The sequence below is a fragment of the Rhinoraja longicauda genome, chromosome 1 (genome assembly GCF_053455715.1).
Source record: "Rhinoraja longicauda isolate Sanriku21f chromosome 1, sRhiLon1.1, whole genome shotgun sequence".
In the NCBI taxonomy this organism is placed as follows: Eukaryota; Metazoa; Chordata; class Chondrichthyes; order Rajiformes; family Arhynchobatidae; genus Rhinoraja; species Rhinoraja longicauda.
In genome coordinates, this window is record NC_135953.1 from 139892959 (window position 1) to 139906333 (window position 13375).

The following is a 13375-nucleotide window of genomic DNA, read 5'->3' on the forward strand; positions in this document are numbered from 1 at the left end:
CTGTTGTGGATGTAAAGAGAGTCGAGCAGGGGGTAAATCGGACAGCCTTGAGATGCGCCGATGTTGGTGGTCAGTGAAGAGGAGATGATGTTACTCATCCCACTGATTTGGGTCTGTTGATGAGGAAGTCAATCATCCAATTGCAGAGGAAGGTACTGAGGCCGGCGAAATGCGTAGGAAGGAACTTCAGATGCTAGTTTAAACCGAAGATAGAGACAAAATGCTGGTGTAACTCAGTAGGATAGGCAGCATCTCTGGAGAGAAGGAATGGGTGACGTTTCACATCAAGACCATTCCTTCTCTCCAGAGATGCTGCCTGTCCCGCTGAGTTGCTCCAGCATTTTGTGTCTATCTAAGGTACTGATTATGTGTTTAGAAGGTATGATAGTGTTGAACGCCGAGCTCTAGTCATGTTCAAGTGATAGCAGCAGAATTAGGCCATTTGGCCCATCAAGTTACTGCGCCGTTCAATCGTGGCTGATCTATCTCTCCCTCCCAAACCCACTCTCCTGCCTTCTCCCCATAACCCCTGACACCCATACTAATCAAGAATCTATTTATCTCTGCCTTAAAAATATCCAGTGACTTGGACTCCAAGGCTTCTGTGGCAATTAAAATGAATGAATATAACTTTATTGTCATTCAAAACTATACACCAGACGAGTGCATATTTGAAGGAAATCCCGTTGCACAATTTCGACTCACAATGTAACACCGAATAATAAAAATAGATCAAAAAAATAAATAAGTAACTCGAACAAAAATAATGGCGGCGGACTATTGGGAATTCAAGAGCCTGATGGCTCGGGGGCAGAAGCTATTGCAGAACCTGGCTGTCCTGCTCCGTGTGTTGCAGTACCTTTGACCAGAGGGCAGCAGGGTGAACAGTCCATGAAGGTAATGGGTGGGGTCTTTGATAATGTTGGCCTTGGTCAAGCAGCGCTTGTGTGCAACGTCCTGGATGGAAAGAAGTGAACTCCCGATGATTTTCTCAGCCGTTCTCACCACTCTCTGCACGGACTTCCAGTCTGAGGCTTTGCAGTCCCCAGACCAGACAGAGATGCAGTTGGTCAGTGTGTTCTCTATGGTGCCCCTGTAGAAAGTGGTGAGGATGGGATGGGGGAGGTGTGCTCTTCTCATCCGGCGCAGAAAGTGCCAACGCTGCTGGGCTCTCTTGACTTGATAATCCGAGTTCTTTACCTTCAGTCTGAATAATCACACGTAATACTGGATGAGCACATCAGATTTATTCCACAGTGGGGTTCTTCCCGTGAGGATCTCCAGACACAATACTAGTGTCTGAAAAGATCTCAACTCAGGGGAGGGGAAGAACAACTTCTCCACGATTGTTTACTTTTTTATACAGAAAGGAAAAAGGGGTGTAACGGATAAAATTAAGGACCAATTACAATTCTAATACAATTCCCATGGTTACAGAGAAAACAAAATCATTAATACAGGTCACATGCTCAGAAACCACACCATTAATATAAGTCACATGTTTTCAGGGAAACGCATCAATTTACCTAGAGTGGATTCAAAACTTTTCCTACTTTCACTCGCACCCATATAAGGAGTTGCTATTAAGAAAGAAACTTTCTTTATCTCTATACACGAGCAATCTTGCAGCTGCATGACCTTGCTTTACTGTTTTAATACAAAGCACTCACAAGGTCAGACAGAGGAGTGGGGGAGTAATTTAAGAACAAGAGCCCCTACTCTCCTGTATACTCCATATCAGACTAGAGATGCTGTTGTTTAGGGACCAGGTCAGACTGTCTGTGATCTGCACCCCCAGGAACTTAGTGCTACTGATTACCTCCACTGATGTGGAGTGGTGCGTGCCTGCGCCGGTGTCTCCTGAAGTCAACGATGATCTCCTTTGTTTTGTCGACATTCAGGACCAGATTACTCGTGTTGCACCAGTCCACCAGTCGTTTCACCTCCTCCCTGTAAGCCAGTTCATTGTCGTCCCGGATGAGGCCCACCACTGTTGTGTCATCCGCATACTTCATGATGTGGTTTGTACTGAACCTGGCACAACAGTCGTGGGTCATCAGGGTAAACAGCGGTGGACTCAGGACACAGCCCCGAGGGGAACCGGTGCTCAGAGAGATGATGTTGGAGATGTTGTTTTCAACCCGCACAGACTGGGGTCTGTCAGTGAGGAAGTCCAGTCGCCAGTTACACAAGGGGGTGCTAAGGCCCAATGGACCCAATTTGCTTACCAAGTGCTGAGGGATGTAAGAAAATAACTGCAGATGCTGGTACAAATCGGAGGTATTTATTCACAAAATGCTGGAGTAACTCAGCAGGTCAGGCAGCATCTCAGGAGATGTTTCGGGTCGAGACCCTTCTTCAGACTGATGTCAGGGGGGCGGGACAAAGGAAGGATATAGGTGGAGACAGGAAGATAGAGGGAGAACTGGGAAGGGGGAGGGGAAGGGAGGGACAGAGGAACTACCTAAAGTTAGAGAAGTCAATGTTCATACCACTGTGCTGCAAACTGCCCAAGTGAAATATGAGGTACTGTTCCTCCAATTTCCGGTGGGCCTCACTATGGCACTGGAGGAGGCCCATGACAGAAAGGTCAGACTGGGAGTGGGAGGGGGAGTTGAAGTGCTCAGCCACCAGGAGATCAGGTTGGTTAAGGCGGACTGAGCGAAGGTGTTGAGCAAAACGATCGCCGAGCCTGTGTTTGCTGAGGGATGATCATGTTGAATGCTGAACTGAAGTCCAAGAACAGCATTCGCACATGTGTGTTCTTCTCCTCCAGATGTGCTGGGCTCAGGTGGAGTGCAGAGGATATGGCACAGAAAATATCACAGATTCGCCACCCTTTGACTAAAGAAATTCCTCCACCTTCCGAAAGAACGTCCTTTAATTCTGAGCCTATGACCTCTTTCTTTTTATACGATAAGATAGAACTTTATTTATCCCAGGAGGGAAATTGATCTGGGCACACGACCAGAAAGAGCGCTCGCCACTCGCAACGCCATCTGTGGCCGCTCAGCGAATTTCAACTGAGCTCTCCTAATTTTGTCCGGATTATAAGGATGTGTGGACAATCAGTTGCCGCCCCCCCCCCCCCCCCGACATGAGGCTGAAGAAGGGTCTCGACCCAAAACGACACCCATTCCTTCTCTCCAGAGATGCTGCCTGAACCGCTGAGTTACTCCAGCATTTTGTGTTACCTGGTGTTATAGGTAATTAACACATTAAAGAACTGATCATTTGATATCTGAAGGATAATAAAGTTTCTCAAGTTGTTAGTAAGATTTTGCTATGAGTTTCTTACTACTTTCATTGCTTTTAATTTGAATCTTTCCTGCATCTGTTATTCTTGTTTATGTCTTATCTTGAGCTATTCAACGCCTGTTGAAATAGTCTTACCCTCGTGATTATACATGAGTATTTTAAACTCCTTAAACATATTCCATTAATATGATAATATAAATTGAATGTTGTAATAAATGGGTTTTTTTCCCTGATAGGAAGCCATGACACAACTATCCGCCTTTGGGATTTGGTAGCAGGGAAAACTAGAGTCACGTTAACCAACCACAAGAAATCTGTTCGTTCTCTAATTCTGCATCCAAGACAGTAAGTCTAATTCTATTTTGTTTAATCGATATTCTAGTTTCTGATTGAACAATGAATGAGAAGGTAGACACAAAACGCTGGAGTATCTCAGCGGGTCAGACAGCATCTCTGGTGAAAAGGAATAGGTGGTGTTTTGGGTCGAGACCCTTCTTCAGACCAGCATCTGCAGTTCCTTCCTACACAATGAATGAGAAATGTAAGAAAATAACTGCAGATGCTGGTATAAATCAAAGGTATTTATTCACAAAATGCTGGAGTAACTCAGCAGGTCAGGCAGCATTGCAGGAGAGAAGGAATGGGTGACATTTCAGGTCGAGACCCAAAACGTCACCCATTCCTTCTCTCCTGAGATGCTGCCTGACCTGCTGATTTACTCCAGCATTTTGTGAATAAATACAATGAATGAGAAGGATTAGTTTAGTTTAGTTTAGAGATACAGCGCGGAAACAGGCCCTTTCGGCCCACCGGGTCCTCGCCGACCAGCGATCCCCGCACATTAACACCATCCTACACGCACAAGGGACAATTTTTACATTTATCAAGCCATTTAACCTACAAACCTGCACGTCTTTGGAGTGTGGTAGGAAACCGATCTCTGAGAAAACCCACGTAGGTCACGGGGAGAACGTACAAACTCCGTACAGACGGCGCCCGTAGTCGGGATGGAACCCGGGTCTCCGGCGCTGCATTCGCTGTGAGGCAGCAACTCTACCGCTGCGCCACCGTGCCGCCCTAAATTAGAATTGGGTATTGCAAATTGAAGAAGGGTCTCGACCCAAAATGTCGCCCATTCCTTCTCTCCAGAGATGCTGCCTGTCCCGCTGAGTTACTCCATCATTTTGTGTCTTCGGTTTAAACCAACATCTGCAGTTCCTTCCTACACATTGCAAATTGAGATTCTTTCTTATTTTGTTTTAGTTATTCGCGATGTTTATATTAGGCTGTGTCTAAAACATGATCAACCTGTTTATTTTTTATAGGTACACCTTTGCTTCTGGTTCTCCAGATAATCTGAAACAGTGGAAGTGTCCGGATGGAGTTTTTATTCAGAACCTACCTGGCCACAATGCTATCATCAACACACTTTCTGTCAACTCGGATGGCGTGCTAGTATCTGGAGGTAAAACACACAGGGAGAACACAAAAGAAACAAATGCAGCTGAACAAAATACGTTATTTTTCAATATTGGCATTTGCTGTGGATATTCGGTTAAATGAAAGAAGTGTAGCTAGCATCTGTAGTGCAATTAGATATGGAATTCTAGATATTCTTATCTGTGGAGAAATCAACTTACAAACTGTTCTCAGGAAAGGAATCATTTTGTAACCCTATTTGTATTGATTTATGTACAGGGGTGGTCTGTACATAGAAATTGTTTAATAACTGTGCTATAGATTTTAGATTTAGAGAAACAGCGTGGAAACAGGCCCACCGGGTCCGCGCCGCCCAGCGATCCCCGCACACTAACACCATCCTATACCCACTAGGGCCAATTTTTACATTTGCCCAGCCAATTAACCTACATACCTGTACGTCTTTGGAGTGTGGGAGGAAACCGAAGATCTCGGAGAAAACCCACGCAGATCACGGGGAGAACGTACAAACTCCGTACAGACGGCGCCCGTAATCAGGATCAAACCTGAGTCTCCGGCGCTGCATTCGCTGTAAGGCAGCAACTCTACCGCTGCGCCACCGTGCCGTCCTTAATTATAATTAATACGATCAGATTTCCATTGTCTGGTATTTTGAAATGGATAAATTCTGGATCACAATTAAGTTAAGCAACTTTAAAAAAGTAGTTGTCAAATGTTGGCATTTGCTGTATATTAGGAATGTTATCTTTAGATTTAGATTTTTTTAGATTTAGAGATACAGCGCAGAAACAGGCCCTTCAGCCCATCGGGTCCGCGCTGCCCAACGATCCCCACACACTAACACTATCCTACACCCACTGGGGACAATTTTTACATTTGCCCAGCCAATTAACCTACCTACCTGTACGTTTCTAAAAAACTTTTAAATCAAGAGTTTTATTAATTGCCTCATTGGGATTTTACAACACCAGACACAATACTGTCGTGTAAATCACAAAAAATATTATACATTCTTGCATCCTAGTGAATTGCTACTTTTAAAATTTTGTATCAACAGCGGACAATGGAACGATGCACCTTTGGGACTGGAGAACTGGATACAACTTTCAGCGAATACATGCTGCTGTGCAGCCAGGCTCCTTGGACAGCGAGTCTGGGATTTTTGCATGCACCTTTGACCAGTCAGAAAGCAGGTTACTTACAGCAGAAGCCGACAAAACAATCAAAGTCTACAAGGAAGATGACATGGCGGTATGTATTGATTTAAGTATAAGACAATAACTGCAGATGCTGGTACAAATCGAAGGTATTTATTCACAAAATGCTGGAGTAACTCAGCAGGTCAGGCAGCATCTCAGGAGAGAAGGAATGGGTGACGTTTCGGGTCGAGACCCTTCTTCAGTCTGAAGAAGGGTCTCGACACCCATTCCTTCTCTCCTGAGATGCTGCCTGACCTGCTGAGTTACTCCAGCATTTTGTGAATAAATATTGATTTAAGTATATTCTTTTGCCAGAAGGACTAGCAGTATCAGGTTTTTGTGACTGGATTTATGTTCTGTTTTTATGAATAGGTTTTAGAAAACATAGAAAATAGGTGCAGGAGGAGGCCATTCGGCCCTTCAAGCCAGCACCGCCATTCATTGTGATCATGGCTGATCGTCCACAATCAGTTACCCGTGCCTGCTTTCTCCCCATATCCCTTGATTCCACTAGCCCCTAGAGCTCTCTTAAATCCATCCAGTGATTTGGCTTCCACTGCCCTCTGTGGCAGAGAATTCCACAAATTCACAACTCTGGGTGAAAAAGTTTTTTCTCACCTCAGTTTTAAATGGCCTCCCCTTTATTCCAAGACTGTGGCCCCTGGTTTTACTGCTGTATAGCTTGTTGTCCTTGTTTAAATTAAAGCCAATCTACTTGAGTACAAACTACTACAAGCTACAAATTGGCTGGGGATATACTGTAGACCTCCCAACAATCAATGGGAAATGGAGAAGTAGACTCGTGGCTCCGTAGAGTCATACAGTGTGGAAACAGGCACTTCAGCCCAACTCGCCCACACCGACCAACATGTCCCATCTACATGAGTCACACCTGCCTGCGTTTGACCCAAATCCCCCTAAACCTGTCCTATCCATGTATCTAATCATTTCGTAAATGCTGCGATAGTCCCTGCCTCAGCCACCTCTTTCGGCAGCTCGTTCCATGCGCCCACCACCCTTTGCGGGGAAAAGGTCACCCCTCCTATAAAATCAACCATTCCTATAGAATTTTTCTCCCTTCACCTTAAACCTATGCCCTCTAGTTCTCGATTCCCCCACTCTGGGCAAGAGGCTCTGTGCATCTACCCGATCTATTCCTCATGATTTTATTTCACCTCTATAATATCATCCCCTTGTCCTCCTGCGCTCCAGGGAATAGAATCCCTGCCTGCTCAACCTCTCCCTATAACTCAGACCCTCAAGTCCTGGCAACATCCTTCTAAATCTTCTCTGCACCCTTTCCAACTTAACACCTTTCCTGTAGCATGGTGCCCAGAACTGAACACAATCCTCCAAATATGGTCTCGCCAATGTCCTATGTAACTGTAAATATGGCCTCCCAACTTCTATACTCAATACTCTAACTGACGAAGGCCAATGTGCCAAAGGCTTTTTGACCACCCCATCTACCTGTGACTCTATCTTCAAGGAACTATGTACTAGAACTCCTAGATCCGTTTGCTCCACAGCACTTCCCAGAGCCTTACCATTTAGTGTAGGTCCTGCCCATGTTAGTCTTCCCAAAATGCAAAACCTCACATTTCTCTGTGTTAAATTCCATCAACCATTCCTCAGCCCACCTGGCCAACCGATCACGATTCTGCTGAAACTTTTTGACAACCGTCTTCACTATCTGCAATTTCACCCACTTTTGTATCATTGCAAACTTGGTAATCTTGCCAGGTACATTCTAATCCAAATCATTGATATAGATGACAAACAGTATTGGGCTGAGCACCGAACCCTGAGCAAGTTGGAGAAGCAACCTTCTTCCACTATCACCCTCTGCTTCCTTCCATGGAACCAATTCTTTATCCATTCAGCTAGCTCTCCTTGGATCCAGATTCCAGCAACTGCAGTCTCTGGCCGGCTCAGGAGACAGCAGTATTACGTATGCAAGGTGTGGGGGGGTTACTTTTTCATGGACTGACATTTAATGGAGTGGGGTTTATCAGATGTTGGAATGTCAACCAGAAGGATAGTGGCTGCATTGGAAGAATGAATCGAGAACCTTTAAACCTAACTTCAGGTTAGATTGGATAGCTACACCATATGATGAAGCCTAACATGTCAACATGCAGGAATTGGTTATGAAGTAGTATGAAAAGCTTTGTTTTGATCTTCTCAGAATTTAATGTGGGAAACGTCAATATATCTAACATCAAAGAATAATGACCAGTTAGGCACTGATAGAAAGAGATGATGAGATGGCGGTGGATGTTGTCCAGAGGGCCTGTGGAATCTGATGTGTGTATGAATAATGATTGGAAATGAGACCGGTGAAATATAGACCCTTGGGGCGAATGCAGAAGTAATAAAATGAGAAGAAAAGTCATTACAGGGCAATCTCTGGCAGTCTTCAAAATGTAAATGTGAAGAGACAAATTAAGAGAGAGCTAGATAGAGCTCTTAAGGATAGCGGCGTCAGGGGGTATGGGCAGAAGGCAGGAACGGGGTACTGATTGAGAATGATCAGCCATGATCACATTGAATGGCGGTGCTGGCTCGAAGGGCTGAATGGCCTCCTCCTGCACCTATTGTCTACTCATTACTGAATCAGAGGAAAATTACATTAAAAAATATGCTGAAACAAAAATCAGCACATTTTGGCATAAGAATAATCTAACTATATAACAAGTGTGAGGTGTTATACCTTGGGAGGTCGAATGGAAGAGGAAAATATACAACTTATGGTAAGACCCTCCCCCTAATGGCATTGAGGTACAGAGAGAATCTGGTCCAAGTCCACACCTCGCTGAAAGTGACAACGCAAGTACGATAGAGTGGTAAAGAAGGCATGGGACATGCTTGTCTTCATTAGTCGAGGCATTGAGTGAGAGTCAGGAAGTCACGATTGCAGCTTTATAGGACTTTGGTTTGGCCACATTTGGAGTATTGCAGGCACTTCTGGTTGCCCCCAATGCAGAGACGGTGTGGAGGTTTACCAGAATGATTCCTGGGTTGGACAGCGTTAGCTAACACGGGAGATTGTGTAGGCTTTGATTGTTGTCTCTGGAACGCCAGAGGTTGATGGGAGACCTGATAGAAATATATAAAATCGTGAGAAGCATAAGTAGGTTGTACAGTCAGAGCCTTTTTCCGCTGAATGGAAATATCAAATACTGGAGGGCATAATTTTAAGGTGAGAGGGACAAAGTTTAAAAGAGATGTGTGGGGCAAGATTTTTTTCGACAGATGGTGGTAGGTGTCTAGAATGTGCTGCCAGAGGTGGTGGTGGAGGCAGATACCATTGTGGCATTTAAGGGACTTCTGAATGGACGCGTGGATATGCAGGGAATGGAGGGATATGGATTATGTACAGGCAGATAAGAGATCATCTTGGCCTCATGGTCAACACAGACATCGTGGGCTGAAGGGCCTGTTTCCGCGCTGCACATTTTTGTGTTCCATGTAATTTGGCAATCTAGCATAAAGTAAGCATTAAACGAAGTCGTTATTGGGGTGTGACACGAATCTTATCATTTTATTTTTCAATCGATCATTTTGTGGGTAATATTCAACTTGCATGTTCTAGTTTGGGTAGCAAACATTAAAATCTCAAATTCAGCATACTTGTAACTGGAGAAAACCTGTTCACGAATGGTAAGGCAGCAGAGTAATATTTTGTTTTGTTTTTTTAATCCTAGACTGAAGAAACGAATCCTGTCAACTGGAAACCAGATATCATCAAAAGGAAGAGATTCTAAGTGGCTTTCACTTACGATTCGTAACTGCCGGAACGCTCTATTTTAATACTTATAATTATTTTTTAACTTTAGTTATCTGCTGTACTTACCGGTCCTTCCCCACCCCTTCCTCGTGCTAAGAAGACCACATTTCTCTTGCACCCCCAGCAGTGTCACTTTGCAATTTGTTGCCTGTCGAACGGCAAGATTGTTATTTTTTATTTTTATTTTGTGATTTTCCAGCATGACGCTGTCATCAGATAACATCCTGTCAATTTGTGGTACAATATTAATTGTGGTTTCTTAAGAGTATTTTTTTTTTTAACTCTTGCAATTTTTGTTCCCAACGGATGTAGTTTATCTGGTTTTGCATTGCATTCTTACAATAAATTGTGAAAATGCCTGACAATGACACAAACCTGACATTTTTGTCGAGGAAATAGTTAAAGGAGAATGATTAGTTAGAATGTGCGCACATTTGAGACTTGCTTGGGAGCTACTTTCATTTTAAGGAGTTTACAGGTGTTCTGGGGGTTCCGTTCTGAGAAACCCATCGCAAACCGAAAGTATTGTACGTCGAAATGTATTGAATACGCGCGGTCACGTGGCCGGAAGCGAGCTACGGGTCGCTGCCGTTTGTACCATCGCATAGTCGAACTATCGCAATTCGAAGCATCGTAAAACGGGGAGCACCTGATGGAATTTCTGCTCTAAAGTATATTTTCTGGCCCATTAAATTTTGCTAATCATTTCAAAACAAAAATAAGCTCCACGATCTGTCCCTGTAAAAGCTTTTGTGAATTGATGCTTTTTAAAAAATGTCAATCTCTCAAGAAAATTACAGTACCCTGAATTATTTTAAACTTGCACAACTTACTTTACTCATGGGATAACGGAAGACACAATGTTCAGGTTTAGAGATACAGCGCGGAAACAGGCCCTTCGGCCCACCGAGTCCGCGCCGCCCAGCGATGCCGTATACAGCGATTCCGTATACAGAAAATTCTGTACGTTAACTGGCTGACTATGGTACAGACCTTAATTACCAATTTATATCTTGAGGCCCAAGATCAGAAAATTGATGAATTTGGATGGCTCTAAAACTCGTGAAATGCTCTTTATTCTGAGGTGATATTTTACAACTGCACACTGTGCATGGTTAACCATATCATCGGGGTAATAAATAACTGGATACATTTGTCCAGAGATATGTTAGAGGGGCAGATGTCAAAAATAAAAAAATGAGCCTAGATTGAGATAAAGGAACAATGTTGAATTGTAGCAAAGCGGTTTTTCTAGATCTGTAGATTGAGCTGTGAAACTTGTGCAATTCATTTTTCATTCAGTGCATTAGTAGATGTATCCTTAAAAAAATAGTCCTGACTTAATAGTCCTGGCATGTGACAAAGTTCCACATGGAAGGTTGATTAAGAAGGTTAAATCGTTGGGTATTAATAGTGAAGTTGCAAGATGGATTCAACAATGGCTGAATGGGAGATACCAGAGGGTAATGGTTGACAACTGTATGTCAGGTTGGAGGCCAGTGTCTAGTGGAGTACCCCAAGGATCTGTGTTGGGTCTGCTGTTGTTTGTCATTTACATCAATGATCTGGATGATGGTGTGGCAAATTGGATTAGTAAGTATGCAGATGATGCGAAGATAGGTGATGTAGTTAATAATGAAGTAGATTTTCAAAGTCTACAGAGAGACTTGGGCCTTTTGGAAGGGTGGGCTGAAAGATGGCAGATGGAGTTTAATGCTGATAAGTGTGAGGTGCTGCATTTTGGTAGGACAAATCAAAATAGGACTTACAGGGTAAATGGTAGGGAATTGAGGAATGCAGTGGAACAGAGGGATCTGGGAATAACTGTGCATTGTTCCCTGAAGGTGGAATCTCATGTGGATAGGGTGGTGAAGAAGGCGTTTGGTATGCTTGCCTTTATAAATCAGAGCATCGAATATAGAAGTTGGGACGTAATGTTAAAATTGTACAAGGCATTGGTGAGGCCGAATCTGGAATATGGTGTGCAGTTCTGGTCGCCAAATTATAGGAAGGATGTCAACAAAATAGAGAGAGTACAGAGGAGATTTACTAGAATGTTGCCTGGGTTTCAGCACTTAAGCTACAGAGAGAGATTGAACAGGTTGGGTCTTTATTCTTTGGAGCGTAGAAGGTTGAGGGGGGACTTGATAGAGGTTTTTTAAATTTTAAGGGGGACGGACAGAGTTGACGTGGGTAGGCTTTTCTCTTTGAGAGTGGGGAAGATTCCAACAAGGGGACATAACTTCAGAATTAAGGGACAAAAGTTTAGGGGTAACATGAGGGGTAACTTTTTTACTCAGAGGGTGGTGGCTGTATGGAATGAGCTTCCGGTGGAAGTGGTGGAGGCAGGCTCGATTTTATTATTTAAGAGTAAATTAGATAGGTATATGGATGGGAAGGGATTGGAGGGTTATGGTCTGAGAGCAGGTAGATGGGACTAGGTCGGAGAAAGTGTTCGGCATGGACTAGAAGGGCCAAACTGGCCTGTTTCCGTGCTGTAATTGTTATATGGTTATATGGTTATAACACTCTGAATATGCCCAACATCTGAGGTGAAAGTATAAAATCCTGGAAATTTTTGACATTCCAGCCATGCATCTTTTTATTTCTCAGTTTAGCAGAGATACAACACAAAAACAAGCCACCGATTCCGCACCAACCAACTATCTATCCCCCTATACCAACGCTATCCAAAACACACGAGGGACAATTTACAATTTTACCAAGCCAATTAACCTACAAACTTTCACGTCCTTGGAGTGTGGGTGGAAACGAGCTCGCGGAGAAATCCCACGTGCTCACAGGGAGAATGGACAAACTCCTGGACCAACCATTATGTCTGGAATTTAAATAGTTATTTTGTAATTTATAGGAAAAATATATTTTACTGACGATCGTCACAAACCTACAGAATTAGACAGTAGGTGCAGGAGGAGGCCATTCGGCCCTTCGAGCCAGCACCACCATTCAATGTGATCATGGCTGATCATTCTCAATCAGTACCCCGTTCCTGCCTTCTCCCCATACCCCCTGACTCCGCTATCCTTAAGAGCTCTATCTAGCTGTTGTTTAAAAACCCCATATTATTGCAACTCTGAATATTGCAACAGGAGGAATAAAACGGGATACTCTAGTTTTGTTTTTTAGTTTAGAGATACAGCGTGGAAACAGGCCCTTTGGCCCACCGAGTCTGCACCAACCAGCAATCCCCCCTGCACATTATCACTATCCTACACACACACTAGGGGACAATTTACACTTGCACCAAGCCAATTAACCTACAAACCCCCTGTACGTCTTTGGAATGTGAGAGGCAAACGAAGATCTCGGAGAAAACCCACGCAGGTCACGGGGAGAAGGTACAAACTCCGTACAGACAACCCCTGTACAGTAGTCAGAACCCAGGTCTACTGGCGCTGTAAGGCAGCAACCCAACCGCTGTGCCACCCCCTCCCTGACATTGACACTAGCATTGAATTCAGCCATGAGAGCTTTCCTCACAAACATCTAATTACTGATTACTAATTACATCAGTCTGAAGAAGGGTCTCGACCCGAAACGTCACCCATTCCTTCTCTCCTGAGATGCTGCCTGACCTGCTGAGTTACTCCAGCATTTTGTGAATAAATACCTTCTAATTACTGATGACTAAATTGAAGGAGAAAGACAATTCAAGCAACAACCTGCC

General features: G+C 43.9%; 1 protein-coding gene across 1 annotated transcript in view; it reads left to right on the forward strand.

Moving 5' to 3' along the window:
• plrg1 (pleiotropic regulator 1) overlaps nt 1-10424 on the forward strand; it is a 37163-nt gene extending 26739 nt beyond the window's left edge. Inside the window, exons 12-15 of the mRNA XM_078407432.1 lie at nt 3495-3603; nt 4584-4723; nt 5756-5949; nt 9605-10424. Coding sequence (XP_078263558.1) covers nt 3495-3603; nt 4584-4723; nt 5756-5949; nt 9605-9664 — 503 coding nt within the window. The 3' untranslated portion in view covers nt 9665-10424. The remainder of the gene's footprint in view (nt 1-3494; nt 3604-4583; nt 4724-5755; nt 5950-9604) is intronic.
• Nucleotides 10425-13375: the final 2951 nt, after the last annotated feature.